Source organism: Drosophila albomicans, chromosome 2L (assembly GCF_009650485.2).
Source record: "Drosophila albomicans strain 15112-1751.03 chromosome 2L, ASM965048v2, whole genome shotgun sequence".
In the NCBI taxonomy this organism is placed as follows: domain Eukaryota; kingdom Metazoa; phylum Arthropoda; class Insecta; order Diptera; family Drosophilidae; genus Drosophila; species Drosophila albomicans.
Window position 1 is genome coordinate 27272340 of NC_047628.2, and position 26705 is coordinate 27299044.

General features: G+C 36.8%; 3 protein-coding genes across 5 annotated transcripts in view; 2 read left to right on the forward strand and 1 right to left on the reverse strand.

Annotated features, from left to right (window-relative positions):
• Positions 1-26705, reverse strand: part of LOC117563607 (uncharacterized) — a 49930-nt gene that overhangs the window by 2992 nt on the left and 20233 nt on the right. Inside the window, exon 2 of the mRNA XM_034242004.2 lies at positions 15642-15684. The gene's annotated coding sequence lies outside the window, so the exon portion shown is untranslated. The remainder of the gene's footprint in view (positions 1-15641; positions 15685-26705) is intronic.
• LOC117563601 (P protein) lies at positions 2035-7454 on the forward strand. The gene is made up of 6 exons (XM_034241993.2): positions 2035-2395; positions 3494-3931; positions 3996-4177; positions 4536-5267; positions 6187-6513; positions 6575-7454. The coding sequence occupies exons 1-6, from the start codon at positions 2146-2148 to the stop codon at positions 7247-7249; spliced, it is 2604 nt and encodes an 867-aa protein (XP_034097884.1). The 5' UTR covers positions 2035-2145; the 3' UTR covers positions 7250-7454.
• LOC117563600 (P protein) overlaps positions 8680-26705 on the forward strand; it is a 29686-nt gene continuing 11660 nt past the window's right edge. The window contains exons 1-2 of one of the 3 annotated variants that reach the window (XM_034241991.2): positions 14034-14271; positions 17717-18380. In XM_034241991.2, coding sequence (XP_034097882.1) covers positions 18307-18380 — 74 coding nt within the window. In that variant the 5' untranslated portion in view covers positions 14034-14271; positions 17717-18306. Of the gene's footprint in view, positions 9113-14033; positions 14272-17716; positions 18381-24887; positions 25298-26705 lie in introns of those variants that run through there. The other 2 variants (XM_034241990.2, XM_034241992.2) reach the window with 2 other exon arrangements.

Consider the following 26705-nt stretch of genomic DNA (forward strand, 5'->3'; position numbering starts at 1 on the left):
TATGCTGCAACTGTGTCCCAAAAAAAAAAAAAAGAAATAAATATAAGCGGCCATCCAATTCGGGGCACAACATAATCCATCAACAAGGATAACCATCTAGATTTTGATAAATTACCAACAAATTATAGGCTTCTAACACACACACAAAAAAAAGTGTCAAGGAGAGCGTGTAAGAAAGAGAGCTGAAGAAAGAGAAGAGAGAGAGAGGCACATGCATGCTTATATACAGTTAAATTGACGATTAGGCATTCGTTATTTAGACATTCAATTCCACTTAACCAAATGCTTAACTATTAAAGTCAAAACCAACAAATCACGCTTGCGCTTATTGAACCTAATTTTTTACATGTTACAAGTGAAATCAAAATTATATTATACACTAATAAGCGAAAGACGAAATGGGGTTTATGAAAATGATTCCGTGCTCCCAATGTTTTCACACAGTTCAAATAAATGAGATTTTTAGCTATGTAGAGTGTTTTATTTAAATTAAAATCTTGATTTTTTTTACAAATAACCTTCGATTATTTAATATATGCATAATTGATAATATGTGCAAGTTAATTATTTATGTATTTCTTACTTAGTTTTTAGTTTAATACAACAAAATTCATTCTTTCTTTTTGTAGAATTCATCGGCAGCAATTCTATTCAATCAATAGTAAACAAATTTGATGTGAGAAATAAAATTTTGCTCCAAAAAGTATGCTACAAAAATGTAAAAAAACTGCTTAGTAAACTTCGCTTCAAGCAGATCTGATAACATACAATACTTTATGTAAAAATAAATCTACATTTTAAATAACTATTTTGATGTGTTTTCTATTGTTGCTTAATCTATATTTTGTAACTTTTAAGATGTGTATAATAAATTTGTTAATGCTGCTCTTCGATAACTAAGAACCTCAGACATTGAAAGAGATCTGAGAGATGGAGGATGTGCTATAAAAACAATAGGGAAAAGACCTATATATAAGAGTAACCTTTTCTTATTTTTAAAATTGTTTCAGGTTGTGATTTTTTGTTCACTGGAAAGATGTTCGCACGCGACATCCGTCAGAGAATTACTCATATAAAGAATGCGGAAGTGTTATCATTCATTCAAAATTAGTATATAACTACTAAATATGCAAATGCAAATTCAAATTTATAATTAACGTTTTTAGCCTATTGAATTAAAATTTTCTCAATTAATTTAGGCATGATTTTCACATTAACTTAATTTCAATTGCTGCAACTAATAACTGTCTAATCAATAATAAATAGATGCATAAAAACAGGTTTTTTTTTTATTAATCTACTTAAACTGAATTATTGCATTACGTGTGGGGATCAGTGTAAAACAACATTAGATAGCTTTAGGCAGCGACTATTTTGAATGTCGTTGGCAGGTAATTGCTTAATTGACTTTGTGTCGAGGCCGTCGCCAAGTCCCTAGAGCAAAGACATGTGCCGTTGTCCGTCTAGATGTAATTGAAGCAAAAAAAGGGGCATGAATTGTTTTTAGAAGCGCGCGTTGTACGTGCTTACAATGTGCACACATGGCGTATGCGCAATTTCAGCATGTATATGCAGTCGAAATTAATAGGTCAAACGAAAAAAAGTTGTGAATTAATCATGCAACCGTTGGACAGCTAAGCGAACTGTTGACACGTCGCCATCAATATTGCACCTCGCAAAAGGTGCGAGGAGGGAGAAGGGGGAAGAGTGAGAAGTGATTCTCATATACTATTCGTGCTTGTAGTACAACAAAACAAACTTGTTGACAAAGGCAACGAATGCGGCGACCAAAACAAAGAAATGCCAAAAGAATGCAAACATTAATTGCGCAGGCGCCAACAAGTTCATCCTTATACAACAATACCGAAAAGAACAATAAAAAACAACGACGACGAGAGACTTCTGGAAGGCACGACGAACACGACTTCAGCTCATTCAATATTGAAAGCGTGCCTCCTCCGCTGTCCGCTGTCTCTGCTGCCGCTGGAATGCGGTGGTTGCTGTTCTCGGTCACACGAAGCCGCACAAATGCTTCACTTGCTCGCCACTCAGTCGCAACTCGAGCCGTGCACGGCAAACATGTCGTTGTCGTTGTCGTTGTCGGAGTAACTTTCAACGCTCAACTTGCAGTCGAATTTTAGTGCGATGGGCTTGCGGGAAACTCTGCGACAACTGCGCCCTGGCAGTCCATCGCGTGGCAAGTGCAGCATCGAGCTGCAGCGACGCAGCGGTGGCAACAAAGCTCAGCCTGGTCAGGTGCAACCTCATCCCAATCCTCAAGCAACACAGCCACAGGTCACAGAGCAATCGCTGCAGGTTTGGCGCTCGCTGCCAGCCGAGATTCGTCATGATCCGAGCATGGCCAGCTTTCAAATGGAGAACGAACGCATACACGGTGAGTGAAGCAAAGAAGGAGGAGGAGAAGAGGGAACTCAGCTAGCAAAAGGATTTTCATGTCTATTACGCAGTTATAAACACACATTTATTTGAATGTCAAAAGTTTTAGGGAAACACATAAAAGAAAGGACAAATGAAGTGATAAATTTTTTACCTCGTTTTTGTTTTACAGTTTTTATAAATGCCTCTTTGTTACAGCGATAGAATTTAGTTTCACAATTGGAGAATATAACTAGAATATTATTTTCATTTTTTTTGTTTGTAGACATTTTTTAACTCCCTTGCTGTTGCTTTAATAACAACCAAATCTAGTTTTACACTACGATAAGTGAACAAAATAGATAGGTTAATAAATATCATATATAATTGTTTTGTTAAAAGCTTAATTGCAGTTTACGTTCATTTAATAAAGAAATCTACTACCTAAAGAATTTCTCTCTACAGCCAATTAAATGGCACACTTAAAGTATACGTTCTTAATTTATTAAACAAATATATTACCCAAGGGACTTAAATTAAATTAAATGACTATAAATCTCTGTTCATTTATTAAGAAAAATATATTACGTAAGAAACTTCTTTATAAATACAATTAAATAACTGATTTTAAGTTCACTTTTGCTATTAAAAGCTGTTAAACGTTTGACTAAATCAAAGTAGTTAGCAAAACAAGAAAGAGCAAGTGAATCTTTCTTATTTTCAAGGCTGTTTTGTCAATCTCAACAAACTTATTTTAATCTTAATAGTCAGAGAAGATAAGAAAGAAATTCGCTTGGCAAGCAAAAACAGACAAACTCTCAATTTGCAAACTTGGCTGCAGTCCCCAAAATAATGGCAACTTTGACTTGTAAATCTCGCCAACTCATTTCAAATCGACAACAAAGTTTAATCAAAAACTCAGCCAAAACACACCCAAATCCTGCAGCTTAACCGCAGCTGCCGCCTAAAAGCAGGCAACACAATTTGTCTTTGGCCTAATCGACATTTCAAAACGGCCATCAAATCGATAAATTGACAAGGGTCAAAACAAGCAGCAACGCATTGAATATTTCACATGTTTCTCTTCCACTCTTCCAATCTTTCCCTCGCCCCTTAGGCTCAACGGCAGCCAACAGCGAGGCGGGTGAAGAGCCGCCCAACGATGATGACGATGTTGATGATAATGAGGACGTTGAGCCGCCAAGTCATTTGCAAGAGATGAAGGACGGACGAGCCTCCAGCTATGCGGGCTCTGACTTTCTGGACATCAAGTTGAGACCCTCGGGCGAGGGTGATAAGAGCACCGATGATGAGGCGACCACAACGCACTCGGAGCACGAGCCACATGCCAATGGACCGGGGAATGCAAAGTCGCTGGCTCGACGCACGCATCACAAATCGAAACGCTCCAAGGAGCAGTTGCAGCGTGACAAACTGTGGAAGCGTTGTGGTCTGCTCTTCTTCTGGGGTCTGGCGGCAACTGTGTTGATCACGGTGGGAGAGAAGCATTTGCTGGAGAAGATCATCGAGGTGCCGCAGGGCGAGCAGGGCAAATGTGAGTAGAGAATTAGAGAATTTCAAATTATGGATACAGATAATAAAGCAATTCCTGGCGGCAGTTTTCAAGCTGGAACAGAAGCCCACGGGAGACTTTCGACTGCAGCTGCAAGGTGCTTTTGAGGCCAGCTCTACTTTGCTGCTGAAGAGCGCTGAGCAAGAGAATGAAACTGCAATCTACAACTATTTGTTTGTACAGCCGCAAATTGCAGTGCTAGACAAGAATCAAAGTCAAGAGTTCAAGGTAAATTCAACTGCTCTTAGTTAGGAATTCTTTCCCTATTATTGAAACAGATAGTTATAACACATTTAAGTATTACACCATTTAAGTATTATTACAGATAGTTATAAAACATTTAAGTCTTTCACCAGTCAATCATATAAAACAAATAAACACTTTGCTTCTTTAGTTTTATGTGTTCTTCTTTATCACAACACTAACCAACTCCCGAGGAATAGACGTGGAACCGTCTCTCTTAACTTTGAAGTCGAGATCAGTTCCGATATATAATTAATCGATACTTTGTGGCTTTTGTTATGCCATTTCCAACACTGAATTCATACTGCATACTTCCAACACTGATATATTCCTCTTTCTACAGGACATTCTAGAGCCTTGGCAGCTGCTGCTCGTTGGTGAAACAGAGATAGAAAACGCTTCCGCTGTGTCCAAGAATCACACCTATCACCTGACCAGCGAACTCAAGGAGTTGCTTGCTCGCAAGGACAGCTTAATGCGTCTGCATATCTACAGCGATGTTGCCCAGGATTTGGCTATTGAACTGTGCTACAACCCTCTCATAGTCAACACACGCACAGGCAGCATTCTGGCCGGGATTATACTCCTCATCTTCTATGGTCTGCTGATCTGGGAGCAGCTGGAACGTCCTTTTGTGGCCATGATCTGCTCGGTGCTCTCGGTTACCGCCTTGGCGGTGTTTCACGATCGTCCCAACATGGAGGAGATTAAACAGTGGATGGACATGGAGCTGCTCACGTTGCTCTTCTGCATGATGATCCTCATACTCATCCTGACCGAGACGGGCGTCTTTGATTACTTGGCTGTCATTTGCTTCGAGATCTCGGGTGGCAAAATCTGGCCCATGATCTACAGCTTATGCTTGACTACTTGCTTGGTGTCCAGTGTGCTGGACAACATGACCACGGTGTTGTTGCTTACTCCTGTGGCCATTCGGCTGTGTGAGGTGATGCAGCTGGATCCTATACCTGTGGTCATGGGCATCATTGTGCACGCTAATATTGGCGGCGCTTTGACACCCATCGGAGATCCCATCAGCATCATCATTAGCTCCAATCATCTGATAGTGGAAAGCGTGAGTAGCAGGTTTATTTTCTATTGAACTTGGTAAATTCCGGTATAGAATAGACTGTCAGCTTAACTTTGATTTTATGGAATTACGGAGAACCCATTCAATACTTCGAAGTTGTGGTTGATTAATATGCAAAATATAAGGGAAATAATCTCTAACAAATCTTAGTGTAGAGAGCAAAAAATATGTGTAAAAACCGCAAGCGTTTTCGAAGAATTTTATTCATCTAAATACTACAAAATACGACAACAAAACAGTACACAAATTAAACGATAAGAGCTGAGTGATTATAATTTGAGCACAGCATGCCTAAAGCAATTTCAATTAAAAGCGAATAAAGTCCGGATAAGAATCTCTAAAGCTGTTGAAGCTGCGGGCCAGATTTGTTTAAAGTCTCATAGCTCATATTCGTAATCAACAAAAAATGTTTATGGCCGTCGAATTATTCTTTTCTTAGGCATAATTCAAAATGAGCAAATGTTTTTTTAGCTATTCTCAAACGACCTATATTCCGATCTTGATAACACCTTGATAAGAATTTGTAGCCTTTGGCAAACTTACTGATTGAAAGTGGACTAATGCTCATTATAAGAATTTCTATAACACATAAATTTATTTGCCCTGACAGACTCACTTACTAAACCAAAAATAAGCTAGAAGCTTAAGAATTCTCAGTGCAGTAAGGAACGGTTAAAAGGAAGCTCTTTAAAACGAAGCTCTTTTAACCTTGCCTTATTGCTCGAGGAAATCTTAAACTTATTAAGGAAAGAAATCGGGAACTATCCCAAAATGTTTTTCATTGTTTTGGAGTTGAAATCTCCTTAATCTACAGTTGACTATTAAGACTAATATTACTACTAACTAAAACTTAAAAACACCTCTTTTTTCTAGTAGTCTAATAACTAATTGCTTCTCCACCCAGGGCGTAAACTTTCTCAAATTTGTGGCACACATGCTGCCTGGAGTGCTGTTGGCCCTGCTCCAGAGCTGCCTCTACTTGCGTCTGAGCTATCGCAACATTGATGCACTGCGTCTCAATGAGCCAAAGCAACTGCGTGAGCTGCGACGCGAGATCAAAGTGTGGCAGCGTGCATTGAATGCGATTGCCAGCTGCTCCAAGGATGCGCAGCTGGTGCGTGGCACGTTGCAAGGACGCGTCAAACAGCTGAAGCGAGCGCTGCGTCGTCAGGAACGTGGCGTTGGCTCCACAGAGATTTACACTAGCACGCTGGACGAGCTGAAGCAGAAGGTAAGCTCACTTTCCACTCCTTTCTTTGACTCTTTTCATTCAACAATCGTTCTCTTTGCAGTATCCCATCAAGAACAAACAGCTGCTGTTGCAGTCAGCTGGCACTTTGCTCTTTGTCATCGTCTGTTTCTTCATTCAGTCCGTGCCACATTGGCGCACTTTGCCCTTGGGTTGGGTCGCTTTGCTGGGCGTCATCCTGCTGCTGATTGTGCTCAATCGCGAGGACATGGAGCACTTGATACACCGCATCGAATGGACAACGCTGCTCTTCTTCGCCGCCATGTTTGTGATGATGGAGTGCGTAGAGCGTCTCGGTTTGCTCGTCAGCATTGGCGAACTCACCGAGCATGTGATTCTCTCGGTGGATAAGCATCACAGACTCACGGTGGCCATCTTCATGATACTGTGGACATCGGCATTGGCTTCGTCGGTGCTCGACAGCATTCCAGTGACTGCCATGATGGTCAAGCTGGTCACATCGCTGGTGGCGAAGCCTTCTTTGGGTCTGCCCCTCCAGCCTCTGGTCTGGGCCTTGACTTTGGGCGCCTCTTTCGGGGGCAATGGCACCTTGTATGGCGCCTCGGCGAATGTGATTGCTGCGGGCATTGCCGAGCAGCATGGCTACAAATTATCCTTTACACGTTACCTTAAGACGGGGCTGCCCATGATGCTGGCTCAAGTCACTTTGATGACGGCCTATCTAATGCTCGCCCATGTGGTGTTTAGCTGGGTTTAAACCCACTTGAACTTTATTTATCAGTAATTTATAATGATTGAAAGTAAACGATGGATTTCTAACTACAAGTATCAATTTATCTGTGTATTCGATGGTATTCTTAAGACTTTTTTTCGAAATTGGTCCCTCTCAATGTGTTAAACCCTAAACTAAACTTGTTGGTTTGTGATTTTAAATAAAGGAATTACTTTAAATATAATAAACAGTTTGTTTTTTCTTGAAAGTAAAATAAACTGAGGTGCATTATTATAAATTTTATTGAATTCTATTTATGAGTTCTTCCTTTCGAATTTCACGGTTAAAAGTGCTTTACTACTTTAGCTTATTAGAAATTAGAAGACTATTAACATTTTTAATAATGGGAATCTTATATTTCAATGTTTACTGATGGAGCCAAGTTTCCGAAGTGTTTCTATAGCCTTTGACTGTTACAAATAAATGTAATTTTCAACGTGATGCAAGAAATTTCTTTGCTAGAAAGAGAGCTCAATAAATCTACTTGTCAGTGTAACTAAAACTATAGATATGTATCTCAACTCTTCGACTATGCGCCAAGAATATTTATGAGACACCTAAAAATGTCTTCAACTTTTTCCAACACATTTTAGCTATCCTAGCTGAAATCTACATCAAGCTGCTACCTTTAAAATTATATTTTCTATATTGAAGAGTCTTCCTTAATGCTGGCTTGGTTAATATAAATTTCCTATCACCTTTCCATTTTGTCCAACCCATTTTATCTATGCAAATTCTATCAGCAGTAAATTTTACATAATAACAACCTTAAAAATTATGTTTTCTACCTTAGCAGCTTTCCTAACATTTGTTTGGTTAATATAAATTTCCTTTTACCTTTTCTTTTTCCTTTCCTATTTGAATTTTGTTACTTTATCTAAGTTCACCGCAATTCCTCAACAGACCTTTTTGGCTAACAAGAACAGAACTTAGTTAAACAAACCATAATTAACCGCAATTACTCAGTTTTCGACCCAAAATAAACTCTGCTCAGCTGTCGAAGTGGTGACGCATCCTTGTGTCCAATTGATATGCGAAAAGTGTATGAAATTGTGTTTCATTTATTTATTTACATCGAGGAAATGAACAATCAATTTGGCTGTCAAGTGACGACAAATACAACGACAAGTCCTTCACTCAGATTAACATGCTTAAGTGGCGATTGGCAAAGGTGGCAAAGAAAAAGAGAGAAAAGCAGAGCAAAGAACTAACAAAAAAAAAACGGAAAAGCGGAAAACGGTCAAAGCAAGACACCCAGAGGGAATTGTTTGGTTACATTTGTTCCGCTTTCCATCAACGTTTTCCATCAGCATTTTTCCAAAACAAATTGCACTTTAAGTTTCTCTTTTCAGTCAAAATCAATTTAAGCAGCGACTACGACAACGACGGTGCGCTCGCTGCTTCGGTTCGCAACGAATTTTAATTAATTGCCACTTTGGCTGGTCACATTAAACGTGTCTTTTAAACTGTCCCAGTCAAGAGTCGAAGAAGAAAACGAGCCAATCAAATGGAAAATGCTAGACAAATCGAGTCCTTTGGCCAATTCCATCGAGTGTTGCAATCATAATTAAGTGAAAAAGTGCAAAAAGTGTTTTTTGTTTGACGTGTGTGTGTAAAAATGTCTTCTCCCTTTGCGTATACAAAGCCCACGTTCCTCATCACCGATCATTCTCATGATCCCTATCACTTGGCACCGCAGCAGCAATCAAATGAGGATGAAGAGGAGGCGAGTGGCATTAATTTGGAGGCTGAGGATGATTTCGATCCGGAGGAGGAGCGACAGCGCAACACTAAGCTGCAGGAGTTGACACGCTGGCTGCATTTCAATGCGAGGCTTCGGCGTAATTGGTGAGTACTTCAGACACATCAAGTATACGTCGCGTGCGCCCAAAAAGTTTTTCAATTAATTAGCTCAAGCATGTAATTGGGCGCCCACCAAGAAACCCAAGATAAAAAGCTGTGCTCGACTTTGGGGCACCCGCTACCCATTGTGAATAAAAGCAAAGTAGTGCGGTATTCATTTTAAAATATATCAAATTAATATACCATGAAAATACCAAAATATACGAAAGGATATATTCGGTATATTATCATACTACATTCAAAATATACCATATACCGTGGTATTAATTTTAAAATATACCAAATTAATATACCATGAAAATATTTAAATATACCAAAGGCTATATTAGATATATTACCATACTGCATTCAAAATATACCATATAAAGCGGTATTAATTTTAAAATATACCAAATTAATATACTATGAAAATACTAAAATATACCAAAGGCTATATTCGGTATATTATCATACTACATTCAAAATAGACTACATAGAGCGGTATTAATTTTAAAATATACCAAATTAATAAACCATTAAAATACTAAAATATACCAAAGGTATATACTACATACTACATTTAAAATACACCATATAAAGCGGTATTAATTTTTAAATATACCAACATTAATATACCACAAAAATACTAAAAACGTATCAAAGACTATTTTTGGTATACTGATACAGTACTACATTAAAATTATACCATAGAGTGCCATATATACCACAGAGTCCAAAATATACCATAAAGTATACCAAATGGTCAGCCAAAAAAAATTTGCACAAATTAATAATACCCTTCTACCCTAGGGGTTCGGGTATAGAAAAAAAAACAATTCCTCTGAGCACTTGTTTGATTGTTGATTCGCCATTAAGAAGTTTGAATTCATTTTGGACATTTGCCAGGAAAATCACGATTTCTAATTGAATAAAATACGCAGGCATTTTCTTGTCAAAATTATGTGGGAATAGCAACAGTTGTTCAACAAAAGCAAATCGAATGCACGGTCTACTGAACAAGCACAAATAATGCTACGTATACTTGATAAATACTACGTATACTTAATGTCACTCAAAGTGATTCCAAGAAAATATGGCACATAATATAGCGTTAGCTTATAGTAAGTGACTGTAAATGACAACAACTAATTGCTGGCGACAGTAGCAACTCAATATATTTTACGAACTTAGCGAGTCACGATTCTCTATGACTTATGGGAAATAAAGAAAAGGTGTTGGCTACTTTTATTGCTAAACGAAGTGTAGAATAAATTGTCGTAGTTAGTTGAAGTTCAGTGTGAATAATGACTTGGAGAATATTCAACTTCTTTTTCGAATTTTAAATATGTTTAAACCAAATTTGATTTACGACTTTCGTTTGTATTTAAAGCAGATCTTCTAAATCAATGGTTTCTTGGAATAATTCATATGCCTCCGCTTCTTATGTAAACAACGTGCCAAACAATGCGAAAATGCGATCAGAGAACTTGAATAAAGTTAGTCTTAATCGTGGATCACATGATTGTCGCTCGGCCGTAAGATATATCCGTAAACAAATCTATGAATATGTGACTAAGCACGTCGCAAAAAAGCGAAAATCTGAAAAGCGAGGGCAGGCAATTGATGGCGCTATAAATAATATTCATACTCATAGAATCGCAGTTGTCGCAGTTTGGGGGCAAACAAATTAAATGCCAGCCAGCTCTTATGGCATTTAAATGCCAATTTAGGCATTAAGAGTGCGTTATCTGTGGATCAGAGGACAGCAAAAAAAAACACACGACGTAGTAGAGTAGAGTAAGATAAACACGCGAATTTCAATTAAAAGTTCCGCTCAATTGAAGCTGACTGAATAGAATTTTAAATGCAAAAATAGGCAAAGTATTACGCTGATATTAATTGGATTACAGTTTTGAAGTAGTTTCTTGTTCAATTTAATAATTTATGGCGCTATCTTCTCTGATTATATATGCTATTTAATCGCTTGATTCGTATATGTAAATGCCATTAATTTTATTCAAATGTCAGCAGGGCTTTTGCCTTCCGTTGTAGGTCAGATCTTTTGGCCTTGGCATTGATATAGTTGACAGTGGGCGGCTTCTATCAATTTCAACAGTCCCGCATGAAAGTTGTTTGACTTGCACAAACACATACAGTCATAGACAGTTTTCTACACGCACACGCATTAACAACTAAGGCAAAGCAATTACCACGTGATCAATTTTTAATAGAACTGTGAAACGAAAGCGACAACAAGACAACGAGACAACGAGAGAAGGGAAACTCAAAGCGATGTGGCATGATATGAGGGCCAACTGCCATTCCATTGACATTGGGTTAGTTTCTGGGGAGGCGCAGTTTATCTAATGTTCTAGTCTCTCTCTCTATGTATGTGTGTGTGTGTGTGTGTTTGCTTGCTTGTGTGGGTGTGGCTGGATTTGCTTGCTGTGTATTGTGTTTGCTTTGCGGAAACTTGCCGCTAACATGGTTTCTGGTTCGCCCCTCGAACATGTGGGATTTCCGCTAAGAATTTACCGTCAAATGAAAATGCCAATTTGTTGCCAAGCGAGAGCTGCCACAAACGTAAACGTAAAACGAAGAAGATTTAAATTTAATGTATATCATTTTTTTTTATTCAAAATTCCTACTCTCAACTGCCCACTAAAATTGTCTAATAAAAATAGCGATTAATGACTAGCGAGCTTATGTTAAAGGTAAATTTAAATTATATATGTTCAATATTTAGCTTTAAAACTAAAACTAGTTAAACGAATGATCTAATAAAATGTCCAATAAAAATGATGAATATTGAAGGTAATTCAAATTAATCTATAAATCTTTCTGTTCAATATTCATTCTAAAATTATTGCCAAACTAAAGCTGCCGGAAACATAAACATATACAACTAAAAAAACTTTAAAAATAAAACTCTTTTTTCTACTTTAAAGTTATCTATAGATTTGACGACTTGTTTTAGGTTTAACATCTTTTTGACTTAGCTATTTAAATGAAAATACAAATGATTGACTAGCGAGCTTCAAAGTAAAGTCTAAACAAAAAATTAAGAAATGTTGAAAGAACTTGTCTGTTATTATATGGGACATATTGTATATTCTTATATTCCTTAGTAATAGTGTTAGTGTTAATTTTAATTATATCTAACCTTTTTAAATAAATAAATAAATATTCAGTTTAATATGGCAAACCAAAGATATGCTTCTGTTCAAAGTGAATTGAAAACCTTTGTCTCATTAATCTCAAATGTCAACCGAAATTGTCAACTTTAAAGGAACATTTTTGCTTACTAAGAGTGGAAAGGAAATTAAAAATAAAGACAAGTCAAATAAGTTCGAAAAATCTGTACACATTTTATAAAAAAGTTTCAGGATAACTTTTTAATCTTAATTCAAAGCTTTTACTCATAGAGTAAATGTAAGAAAACATCTAAAAGTAAAACTGAAAAGTTCGTGTAATATTCCTTGACATTTTAGGGTGAAGCTTAACCTATGTAAAAAAAATTAAAGAAAAATAATTTGTAACTAAACTTTAAACTTTATTCTCCAAATAGCGCAGTTAACTGTCTCATCAGTCTCTCGTCTCAACTTCTTTATTGGCATTCAATCTCAGCTGCCAACTGTTGCACTGTTGCTTGCCCCAACCTGTTGCCGTGCTGCGCTGCGCTTTTCCAGCACTTTCGTTGAGCACACACTCGATTGACATCGTCGGCGGCAGCTGCACCCAGAGACAGAGACAGAGTCAAAGCCAGAGAGACGCACACATGACAGCGAAGCTAAGTTAAATGGCAAACTGTTTGAACCTTGAACACGTAGACACATACAAATACATTAGCATAAAAGAGTACTAGTGACAGTCACAGTGTCAGTGACAGTCACAGTTTTGTGTGTGTGTGTGGCAGTCACTTCACCTACTGCGCCTTTCGGTTTCATTATTGGCCGTGGGCAGGGGAAATTGCAAAATAAAGGAGCGTAAATTCTACTTGAAAGCGGCTTAAGTGCCAAGCAGCGCGTGGCTTTGCATGAGTTCGTAGTGAATGAACGACTAGCGGAATACCCTGCAAATAGAAAAAGTGCTAAAGCAATTCATGAAATCAAGAAACTTTTCACTTTCATTCGCATTCACAGCGTATGGCTTGCCATAATACGCATACGCCAGGGATGCCAGGCTGATGATGTCTATTTCGGTGTCGCACTTTTGTGGGCTTCGTAGTTTTTTTGCTTCTCTACTGTGCTGTGTGTATTCAATAGCACTTGAGCGAATTGAGTTGGAAATGCGAACAGATCGAGAGAATTGAGACGCACATCAAAAGTCGACAGTCAAGACGACAGTTGACGACACACAAACAAACACACAAACACACACACTCATGCAAATTTATAATAAATTTATCTTTTGTGGTCTTATGAACAGAATTAGAGCATTTAGGATTTAAGGCTTGAGCTCGCTCTCTCGATTTGTCATGCTATAAATAGAAACCTCACATTTGCGTGTGCGTTTTTTTTTTCTTGTTTTTTTTGCGCTTTTTGAGTACATTTCTGTTTAAATTCTTATGATTGAATTAGGCTTTTATTTTGACTCGAGCTCTTCTTCATACATTATGCAGATAGAAGATATTAAAGCGTATCGGCAACTGATTAGTCACAGCTCGGTAGTCAATTTGAGGCATCGCTGGAAGCGAGAGAGAGCAACAGCTACGATTGAAACCGTTGATTGAAAGCCAGCTTTCCATTCAATTCAACTATCGACGAGCGACTTTCAATCGGAGACAGCTGCGTTGGCGTCGCTTTGCGTCGTGTTCCGAAGCGAAGCAACGTCGGAGACGAGAACGAACACAGCCGGTCTGTGGTCTGTGTTCTGTACACATGACTAGCAAACACCGCATAGCCTCAGAGATTTATTCAGTTTACAACTTTCGGTTGCAGCGGACGTGTGTGTGTAGCAGAGTCGGCAAAACTCTCGCTTTTCGGCGGCAGTACGAGAAACTGAGCAGCAGCAAATAAAAAAAAGTTCATTCTAACACAGTTCAATTGAAATAAAATAACAAAAATAACATTTGTTTCGGCGTGCACAAACAAAAAGCGAACGAATTTCGTGTAAAATTGAGCAAAAATACTTTGTGCTTTGCAGCTGTTGCCAAGCAGTTAAAGGTATCTAATTTCTGTGCCTCCTCTTTGCCACTTTGCTTTAATATCAATTTAGTTAATTAGCTCTCAGCAGACAATAAGACAAATTAAATATACTAACTCTGTTTATGTATATTTTCTTTTTTTTGGCAGTAATTGGACTAGCTCTGTTTCTCTCTCTCTATTTTTATATTTTGTGTGTGTGAAACATTAGAAGTCTTTGCAGCTGGCAGCTTAGAAAACACTTCAATATTAAATGAAGTTCATTGGAAATTTAGCAGACAGTCGCTATTGAGTTGCGTCCTTGGGGGTCCTTAAGTAATATATTAATCAACTCCTACACAAATATTTCATTCGGTTGATGAGTAAAAACACACCTTTTGCGGCGACCCAACAGAATGCGATATTATGATTATTTATCAGCTGAATATCTGTGTCAATAGTTGCCGCAGGCCACGCAAATAACCAATACATAAACTGGCACGCAGAATCGTTAAGAGAAACAAACACACAACAGCTAGAACCGACCACAGACACCCCAAAAAGTGACACTATTTCAATGACGCGCTCTAAAGTAGGCAACACAAAAGTTGCCAGGCAGCCACACACACACACATATATATAGATGGAATCTGTCAGACAGACACGCAGCTGGAAGGCGCAGCTAAGAATAGCTGTTGCTATTAACACACACATGATTCCACGCATGATAGTTAATTATAAAAGCAAAAGCAAAAGCAAAAGGAGTAAATGCGTAAATACTCTTAAATTAATGAGCCAAAGCTATTTGGCCAACACGCTTGATTACTAGTTTGTCGAAAGTGAATCCACAAAATGTCATGAGCTTTAACGTTATTAAATTACGTCTTCGATAGCAATTCAAACAAGTTGTGTAGCACGTTATTCTAGACACTCAACAATTTATATTAAAGTGTCTGTAAAAGCAGCTAGTTATTCAAGTGTTAGATAAGCATGTCTTTCTAGTTGAAAATATTTCTTGAGTTGAGTTTTGATAAGTGCTTGAAGAACTTATAGAAAATGTTCGCTTCTACTTCACTTCTACTTCACTTTCAAACATCTTCTTTACGCTTTAAAAAGTGTCATGTATTTAAGTGAAAACTTTGAGCTTTTACTAAAATTCTGGGAAGCGCATTTTGTAATTAAACTTCATTTAAAATTCACATTAGCGCAACTCTATAAGCAGCTTAGCTACTTCAACCCAAAAGGGAATTTCTATGCGATTATTTCAAGCTGAAAAATTAATTAAACTTTCATTTAAAATGCATAGTTTCATTAACTACAAAAAGGATTAATTTAAATTGTAATAATTTAAGCTTTGAGGCTCAACTGTTTATAAAAAAGTACACATAAATAAAATATTATAGATTACTCACCCAATTGTGCTCAATAAATGTGCCAATTATTCACGTCAATTATCTGTAAATATTTATTATAAATGAGTTAAAAAAGCAACAAATGTAGTTGAAATAATGACAACAAACATTTCTTTTAATTGTACAAAAAACTCTTCAATACAAGCTCTAAAAATAGAAATTTTATTCATCCATCAACTGTTCAATAAATGTGTCAATTATATTTGACAAATTTTCATCGTAATTCATTATGAATGAGTTGTTTAATCAACAAAATTACATTTAAATATAGTTAAAATAACTACAACAAAGATATCTTTTAGTTGAATAAAAGAATGTTATTTTTGTTTCAAACTGAACTCTTAAATAGAAGCTCTAAAAATAGAAATTTTACTCATCCATCATCTCAGCTCAATAAATGTGTCAATTATTCTTGTTGTAGCAATTGAGAACTTTCGTTCTAGAATCGTGAACAACCATTACAAAAAAGACTTTAAAGCAACAAATTAATATTTGTATCTAAAACAACTACAAAAAGGATTTATTTTAGTTGTGTACAAAACGTTCTTAAATAGAAGTTCTAAAAATAGGAATCTTACTCATTCATCATCTGAACTCAATAAAAGTGTGTCAATTATTCATGTTATATCAGTTGAGAACAGTTCACAAGAGCAACAAAAAGTTATCGAATCGTGTAAATCGTAGGAGGAAAAGCAACAAACATTAATATTAAATGAATGCTTAAAGCAAGAGTATCTTTAAGTCGATTCTCCTTCCTCAAACCCAGACACCAACTTGTTGGCGCTGCTAATAACTCTAAGTGTGTTTCAGTGTCTGAGCTGTTTGTCTATCTGTCTATGTCTGTGTTTCTCTCTGTGCGTGTGTGTGTGTGTTAGCTGTTTGTTATGGCCCGATGACAAAACACATCCTTTCATTTCATTTTCATGGTTTTTTGCCCGCAAAACAAAACTTGTGAAAGTAACTTTTTTCATTTTTTTTTCTTCCGTGCTTTGACATCATTTTTTGCTTGCTTGTAACTTTGTTTTGCTTACATTTCTTGTTAAACAAATTTTGAACTGATTGCCAAAGGCAACAACAAAAAAATAGCAGTTTACAACTTTTGGTTGAAATGTGGCAACTTCGCAAAGTCATTAAAGTTGCCACATAATTAATAAGTAACGAAACAGCGAAGACAAGTCAATTTGCATTTGGATGCTCAAAGCTTTTCGCTCCACACATGAGAGCTCACTATATTTAGATGTGCTCGTTATTTATACATATATGAGAGGAGGAAGGGAGAGAGAGAGTGTGTGTGTGTGTAATGAGCTGATGCGGGCGGGTCAATCATTGGGTCATCGCGCATCCTCCAGGATAATCCCCCAGAGCAGCCATTTGATGTCGCTATCAGCATCGGCAGCCCTCAGAACAGAACAGGCGCGTGGCCTTAATTTGTGTGCGGTCAGTTATTTTGCATATTATTATTTTTGGGGGAGAAAGCCAGACGAAATTCTTAATTACTTTATGCTACGCACAATTATTTTGGCCTTGGTTGTGCTAATTACTCGATTACTCGTTTACACGCACAGTGCAACACACATCGAGATAATCAAATGGAAATTAATGCGCATTAGCCAAATTGAGAGCCAAACTCAACTCAACGCGAAGCTACGTGACCAACTTCTGAGCCAACTTCTAACACTCTAACTAAAGCTTCAGCTATCCCAACTAATGCGACACATCCGCCCGCAAAAATAAACCTTTCAGATCAACTGAAACGTGTTCACATTGTTTTTGTCGATGTTCATGTCGGGCCTAAAAAAAAAAAATGAAACTAAATTAATATTGATTCATTGATTTCTAATCAATTGAGCTCAGCGGACGATGTGTCACTAAGAAATGCCACGCTGTGAGCCGCCTGTGATCCTTCTTCTTTCAACCCTCCCCCCGCCGTCTAATTGCTGTCCATTTTTTTTATTCTGTGTATTTTTTTTCGGCCTTCCTCGATTATTTATCCATGGAGTTGCGTGTGCGCTGATGGACTTTAAGTGGCGAGCAAGTGACGCGTAAACTCAACATTTTTCCATTCACTTTTACAGCTTCATAGTTGACGCAAGTGCACGGCCAACGTTGCGTATGCGTAATATGCGAGTGAAACGTGCACAAAATTCCAAGCAGAAAGAATAATAATAACAAAATATAATCATCAAGATGTACAAGAGAAAGGTTTAAAGCATCAGCAGCAGCATCAGCATCAGAAGAGCTAAACTCAAATTAATTTACATCAATTTAGAAAACGAATCAAAACGAAACGAAACCAAAATCAAATTGTGATTTGCGATAATAATTAATATTAATTGACGCGCGTTCAACCCAACACATAAATATATAAATATAGAAATTTGTGATTTTAGTTAATTAAATCGTAAGCGTTAATTCAATTAAAATCCAGTAGACAGAACTTTACATCAATTAAAAGCATTCAAAATAAGAAATCAAAATTGCGTCGCCATCAAATAACAAAATTGAGCTTAGTGTCAACGGCATTGGCAACGGCCTCAGCGTGGGTCAGCCATCCAGTGAGCAATCATCGATTCGCACTCAATCGAGGCGCATCAGCAGCACCAGCAAAAGCAGCATCCACAAAGCTGAACGCCACAAAAGGCAACGCAACGTTTGGCCCTTCAAGATGCGGGTGAAGGTGGGCAAATTTTGCCTGCAGCGACAGGCGTCGGGCCAAAGCGAAAAGTTTCCACAGCCCAGGTGAGTTTTCGATAAAGAAAATCAACAAAGACGCCACAAAGTTAAATAAATCCACTTAAAGCTCAGCAAACTTGCAGTTTTATTAACTAACGTCATCTCAAGTGTAAATAAAATGAATGTCGATAACGCGATAAATGATAACTGAGGCGTTTATCTAACTCTACTAAAGTAGCGCAAGGCAAAGCACTATGACTTTATTCAAATGATAGCTAGTATGAAGCAGTAACTGAGACTGTTGGGTTAAGCATCATAAGATAATCAAAATGATGGCTATAAAGTAGTAACTGCAGTTGTAGCAATCGATAAAGTTATTATCGATAACTATGTAATCGACTTTTTACATAAAAAGAATCGAATATGACAATCATCTTTAATTTAAATCGATATCATTATTATCGATAAGTTATCGATACATATAGACAAATAATTAAATTAAATTACAGAAAATGGTGACCTTTATTAATATAACTGCGTAATATTATACACATATTTAATGTAAATCGATATCATTATTATCGATAAGTTATCGATACATCTTTAGACGGTCGAATTAAATTACAGAAAATGTTGACCTTTAGGAATACAACTGTGTCATGTGATACTCATTTTTAATGTAAATCGATATCATTATTATCGATAAGTTATCGATAAATGTCAAATTAAATTACAGAAAATGTTGTCTTTTATCAATACAACTCATATCTCGATAAGCAGTTGCTTTCGACCAATTTAAATTTCGATAAACAGATTAATTCGATTAAATTATCGATAAATTTCAATTCAATAACATTATGTTCTCTTATAATTTGCCTTACTAAACAAATGCTGAAAACATATACTGCGGAACTTCATTTTCTGCCATTTATCGATAACACTGTATCCAATAAGGTGACAACTTTATGGGTCACACTTATAATTAACAGATTCATTATATATTTATGAGCATGTGATTGCGTGATTTAGAAAACTCAATCAATTTAGCTGGAATTTACTTGGAAGCTAAGCAAAAGTCTATCGATAAACAGAACTTATTTATAGACGAGATAAATAACAGGTATAGCAACTTTAATCTCACTCAAAGAATATCAGATTCTCTCAGCAGCTGTGTCAAGCTAAGCTTTAAGTGAATCCGCACAGTTTGATTATTGTATTATTTACAATATTATTTTGTGCCTGCCAAAGTATTTGTCCCTCTTATTTATACGACTGTGTCGTATATCTCTGATGGGCAGCCGAACGCACGTGCCATGGACCCAACTCAAATAAAAAGCAGAGAAAGAGAGTCGCAGCATGCTTCCATAAATATAAATATGCTGTTGCAGAAGCTGTGGGCAAACTAATTTACCTCAAGCAAATGGCAGAGACATGTGTCGGGCAGCCTAGCAACAACAACAGACGAAGGAAGAGGACTAAAAATAATGGAATATATTTAATTTCCGTTTACTGATAAGAAAGCAAAAGACTCGACTGACAAATGTGCGTACTCAGGTTTTTATTTTCTATTACGGATTTAATACAATGAGCTAGAATATGTGCATAACTGAGAGCATCATTGGATTTCAAAGGCATTGCGACAGATTTCCACTTGATGGCAATCAGGTGTATGGCAGCAGCTTCAATGCGGCCATTCGTCAATCAATCAAACCAGTCTCCGCTCAACTTCAGCTCAAACTTAAATGAAGCGTGCTAAAGCAGCTGCTGCGTCTCCTTCTCGGTTTCTAAGAGTCGACACGTGCGAGTCACGTTGTCCTGGCAACTTTTGCCCAGAACGTGTTGAGCAAGCCAAAGACGAGAGTAAACCAAAGCCAAAGCACTAATTAATTTGCATACACAGACTCTGACGGGGATCTGACTCCAATCTCTCTCTCCTTCCCCCTCAACCTTTGGTCTTTTTCGGCTTCCGCTGGAGCCGAAAGTTCTGTTTGCCTCTGGCATCGTATTATTCAGCAATTATTTTTCAATTTACTTTTCGGTGTGTGTGCTTAAGCAGCGCAATATGAATAGACAATGGTCTGTCTGATAAGCAGGATGGCCACAGGCCAAAGCTTTAAGTATGCGGCATGGCCAGGGCTTATCACTCATGCGCCCCGTTGGCGTCTCATTTTGCAAAATAAGTCATTAACGTTTGTTTGGCGTCAAGCTAACCGAAATGTGGGTCAACATCACTAAATGTGCCAAAAAACAAAAATGGAAAAGAAACTGACAACAACTAGCATAATGACGTTGCCTGTTGTTGATGATAATGATGACGACGACCTCGTCGAAGCAACAAGGTCAACGGTTAAGTGAGGCAAAGCGCCATTTTTACATTGTCGCCGCAGCAGCTTGTTGTGAGCACATTAAAAATGTGATTATGGACATGCCAAAGGTTGTCCAAGTGTATGTGTGTTGCTTTTGTCTCGTATGTGTGTGTGTGTGCGTGTGTGCGTGTGAAATGCGAAATGGCAAGTGTCATAAACGTTATGCATAATTAAAACATGTGATGCCAAAATTGGGAATTAGTAAATTGCGTATGACGAATACGCAGCGTTGTGCGCAAGTTTGACAAGCACTGTGCACACAGGTGACAGCCTTAAAGCCAATTTCAAATAACGTCACAAAAGTTGAAGCTACCTCAACAGCTGCGCAGCTGCCTCAACTTTGCTTAGTCAGTGCAGCCCAAAAGTATGCTACAAAAATTTCGTCAACGAAAATATGCCAAGGAACATTAACGAGAAGGGCATGTAATTAGCCATAATTAATAATAGATTATGAAACTATTAAGTTAGGCTTGAACAAATTAATTTAATTGGAAACTTGATCTCGATAAAATAAATTATTTAATAACAATTTGTTGCTGAGAAATATGCAAATTACATGCAATGCAATTTATGAAATTCCTTTCAGTTATTTAACATAGCAGTCAAGCGACTTTGAATATTTCTTATGAGAATGCAGTCTATATATTGCTATATAGTACAATTTGTCTGGATGTGATACGTGGTGCCCTATTAAGTTGTTAGCTGGGGGAAACGTGTGCAAGTTCATGGAATCGTTGGGGATGGTTGGGTTGGGTAAGCAATTGAAATGTGTGAAGAGCGTGCGCGAATTTCAATTAATTAACTTACATTTTTCGCAATGGAAATTTACGGCTGTCAAGAGATTTAAACATGTTAATCAAAGCTGCTTTTTTGTCGTTGTCGGCGACCGGCGCTGATTTAAAAATAAACCTTTTTTAGTAGCTTATTTCAAGCATTCACTGCGAGTACTCAGAGTACTCAGAACTACATTCGGAAAGCTGGCCAACGATTCAATTCTCTTCAAACACAAATAGTGAAAAATTAATGAAGCGTGTCGCATTCAAAAGCGCCTCGTGACTGACGCCCCTTCAAATTTTGGTGGATTTCGGCTCTGTAATTTTATTATCAAGCATGTCGCAGAATGACCTATATTAATATAATGAATATATATTTCACTCGAGTGAGAATTTGTTAAACATATGCTAAGACAAGTTACTTGAGATTGTGAGAGAACTATTCTATTCAAGTATGCAAATAATAGAGTTTTATTATGTGCGAAATGACAGTGTGGAGATATAACAATGCATGATAATTAAAACGGATTGATTATGAATATGATGAATATATAACACATGACCATGAGAAGAAAACTTGTCTTCTTAATTGATTTATTATACTTTAGCTAAGCTTATTATCTCGATTAATATATGTAATCATCTATAATTAAATATAAGAACTGCATTAATGTATTAATATCCGCAATTTTCAATATTAGTTTATGTAGTGATAAATATCTATAATTATACAATAGTGTAATCTAAATTTGCATATGCTTTACCCTCTTATATGAATTGTTCTATGCACTGTTGTATCTATTGATCACTTAATGAGCATTACGTAGTACAATTATTTGCAATTCAAAAGAGTGCACAATAGATATAACTAATGTACAATTAAGTCGAAAATTCTGTTCTCGATTACGTGCTCATTGTTTTTTTTTGTTTGTACCCTATTGTGTTACAATTTCAGTTGTTATTTTACATTTGATTTGGATTTTTATGACTTCTACAAATTTTAGTTCCATAAAAGACTTGTTATATAAGTCTGTCTCTCTCTTTCTTTCACTCTTACTCTCACTCTGTATCTCTTTCTCTTTCTCTCACATTGTATTTCGTTCTCTCTCTCTTTTTTTTCTCTATCTCTCTCCCTCTCCCTCTCGCTCTCTATCTCTTATCTTCTCTCTATCTGTCTTTCTCTCTCTCGCTCTATCTATCTCTTTCCTTTTCCTTCTCTTTCCTTCTCTATCTGTCTTTCTCTGTCTCGTTCTATCTATCTCTTTCCTTCTCTCTATCTGTCTTTCTCTCTCCCGCTCTATATATCTATCTCTCTTTCTCTCACTCTCATTCTGTATCTCTATCTATTTCTCTCTCTCTCTGTCTATCTATCTCTATCTATATTTCCCTTCTTCTCTATTTCTCTCACTCTCTCTCTTACTCTATATCTCTTTCACTTTCACTCTCTCTCTCACTCTGCATCATTTTCTCTCTCTCTCTCTATCTTCCTCTCTCCCTCTCTCTCTCTTTCTCTCTCCCTCTCTCTCTCTATCTACAATATCTCTACCTCTGTATCTCTCTTCGCCTTGCGATCATCTCTTCTAAGTGGAATAAAACCATTTTGCACTTCGAGGCAAAACTTTTCCATTTAGAGAAGAACACGAGCTGTGAAGCTCAAGCAAGCGCCGGGTCATGTGCTGTAAAGCGAGACTCGCTTTCATTTCATTTTTTAATGGAATTGCATTGCATTTCATTCTTATGTGCGCAGTACTTCTCAGTATGACAACAGCTAAGCACTAATAGAGCCATGGTCAGCCGCAAAAGCGCATCACGAGTGTAATCGTCATTAATACTATAAGTGTACTTGCTACTATTATTATTATTATTATTAACAATATCGCTGCTAGGTTTGATGAGTGTCAGTTTCAATTTCAGCGCATCCATCGAAAGAAGGTTTTGTATTACAGCCCGCCACAAATGTCGCAGACATGTCTTAGGGGCTTTATTTGCTTATTTGCTGTGACGTCACTTGCGTCACGTAGCGCTCAGCTGGCCAAAAGCTTGGCCGCTTCAATTTAGCTGATTTGCCAAATATTTGGCACATGCGTCTGCAAACTTTTTTCGGCCCCTCGACAGGCATAAACAAACCCTTCCCCGCTGTCGGTAATAAAACAAAGCTAAACTTGTTAGAACAAATTAAAGTAAACACATTGCGCACAATTAAGGCGAGTATAAGAGTGCGTATAAGAGTTGTTTATCGCAGTTGGAGTTTACTTTATTACTATTCACAAACTAAACTATTCTTATCTATCTAATAATTCACGCGATGAAATAGTCGATTGACTTGATTACAGGGTATGCAAATTAATGGACTGAAGTAATAAATTTAAAATGAAGAGTACTATAAATAAATTATTATAAGCATAAGCTGTTGAGATACCCTGCAAACCAATTTGATTGATTGGCTTTATTGAAGTGTTATCAAATTGAAATTGAATAGAAATCAAATAAGACTAAATAAATGAGTTGATTGTAACCATAAGCTATTGATATACCCTGCAGATTATCAAACTAATTTCATTGATTGTCTTGATTAGACTACAATAAAATTGCAGTTAAATAGAAAGCTTATAGAATATTGAATTTAAATGAAAATATGGCAGATTTTTAGAGAAAAATTTCAAAGTTATCTATTATTTAAAATATTGAGTTGCTAAAGAATTTGTGATATAACTATAAGAGTTATAGAATTCACTCAGTCAATTTGCACTTCTAGAATTTCACACAAATATACCCACTTGACTCGATTGCAGGGTATGCGAGCAAGATCAGCAGCATCGCACAATAACTGTCAAATGTGATAAATCAAGTGTAATTGAAAGAAGTGCAAATAAGCCAACGCCAGCAATGAAAACTGAGACACACACACACACAGAGCGAGAAGTAGAAGAAGAGAAATATCAAGTGAAATGACAAATGATAAAGTAAACACGCAAAGGCAAAATGCGAAATCGCAATGAACAAAAGGAAAAGAAAAAGAACATTTTGAATTGTCAAACTGCTGCATAATTCGGTTAAGCCAAAGCCACGCTCAGAGAGAGTGCAGAAGAGAGCACAAGAAAAAGAGAGAGGGAGAGCATGTGACAAAGAGAGCGCTGAGCTTCTCAGTTGCAATTGCAAATGATAGGCAGGCGGGGGGATGGGGGTGACAAGAACGCATAAATGCGAATAATGAGCCAAAAAGAAATGAATATATCAGGAAACTTTTTGCTGCTTTTTTTTGCGCTTTGCTTTTGTTGTTGTAGTGTATTGTTATATGCTGCTGCTGTTGTCGTTGCTGTTGTTGTTGTTAGTGTTGTCGCTTTATTTGCTGCGGCTGCGACGCGACTTTTCGTGGCGAATCGCATTCAAACCTACCAAATAGGGTAAATAACTGTGCATGCTAGTTAGTACCGCGAGGGCGTCCCAACTATGCACTGAGCGCAGTTGCGAATATCGCATTCAAAGATCAAAGATCAAGAGACTCTAAAAAAACGGAATAGAGAAAGATTCACATTAATCACAATATTTGCAAGAAATCAGCGTGCGTGAAAAAGTGCAATTAACAAAGCAACAGAAGAAACAGCAACAAGCAAATACGTTTTTTGCAATTTACGTAATAAGTGAAATTACACAAATTGTGCGTGTCATAATTACATAGAACGAACACACACACACACACATACACAGTAATAATAACATATCCTAGCAACCGCAGAGGCTCGAGACTCGAGAGTGACAGCGCGACAAAAGTTGTCGGCGTGAGCGTGTTAAGGATGTCATACAATTACAACAACAGCTCCGAGGATTACTCACACGAAGATGAGTATGTGTCTCCCTCCCTCTCTCTCTCTTTCTCTCTGGTTCACTCCTCCATACAACAAATTGTCCTCAGCGTCGCAGTCAAGCAGAAAACTCATTTTAACTTTGGCCCAAAAGTGCCTCACCTGCTTGCTTGCTTGCTCTCTACAATTAAATTGGCCCTCACTTTGTCAAGGCAGCAAGCAGCAGTTAGTGAGAAGGTCGCACTCAAACGCCTACGTTATAAAGCAGCGTGTAATTTCATCTGCAGACAAATCAATCATTAGGCACTCGCAGTCGTTAATCAACTGGAGTTATCTTTGCCGCTTCAAATCGCAGCTAAGTGTGACCAGATAAAGTTGGGGGAGTAGTTAAGGTATCGGCAATGCGTGTACTACAATCAGATTAACTAGTTATCAGAATTAACGGATGAAGAGATTGTTAAAGAGTCGGGAAACAGAAAACTGTGAATGAATCAGAATGTGGAGAAATAAAAAATATACTAAATATATACAGAATATAATATAACATATAATAATGTGGAAAAATGAAAATAATACTAAATATGTTATGTTATATACAAAAAAATTAATCATCAGAAATCGCTTTCTATAAATATTCCCAATATTCGTAATCTAGGTACACAACTAAAATGAAACGATTTTTAAAGAGTCGTGAAACAAAAAAATGTGAATGAATATACGAAATATATACAGAATATATAATAATGTGGAAAAATGAAAAATATACTAAAAAGGTCCACAAAATCATCATTAATCTTCAGAGATCGCTTTATATATGAATATTTCTAATATTCGAAAAAATATCTAAATATCTAACTAAGTTAACGGTAGAATAGATTGTTAAAGAAACGAAAAACTGAAAGCTTAGTGAATGAATCAGAATAAGGAAAAAATTAAATATGTATGTACTTAATACGAGTATATATACAAAAATTAATCATCAGAGAACGTTTTCTATTAATATTCCCAATATTCGTAAACTTAGTACCCAAATAAAATGAAACGATTTATGAAGAGTCGTGAAACAAAAAACGTTGTGAATGAATCAGAATGTGGGCAAAATTTAGTCACCATAGATAATTTTCTATATTAAAATTCCCATCTAAATTAACAGATAGAGATCGTCAAAGAGACACTGAAAGAATATTAAATACTTTAGCTAAAAATGTAAAAATGAATTTATATTAACATATGCGAACCTCTTCTATATTAAACCTATTTATAGTATACATATATTTTATATTATATCAATTTAGAGACTACTCAATATTAATAAGGAGCAAGACAAAACTTTTTGGCGAGATATGTAGACATATTAAACTTCAGATAGACAGTGTGATTAGTGAAACAAATACAGTCCCAATACTACCCATCTTCATAGATGTTCATATCAATAGATATCAGATACTA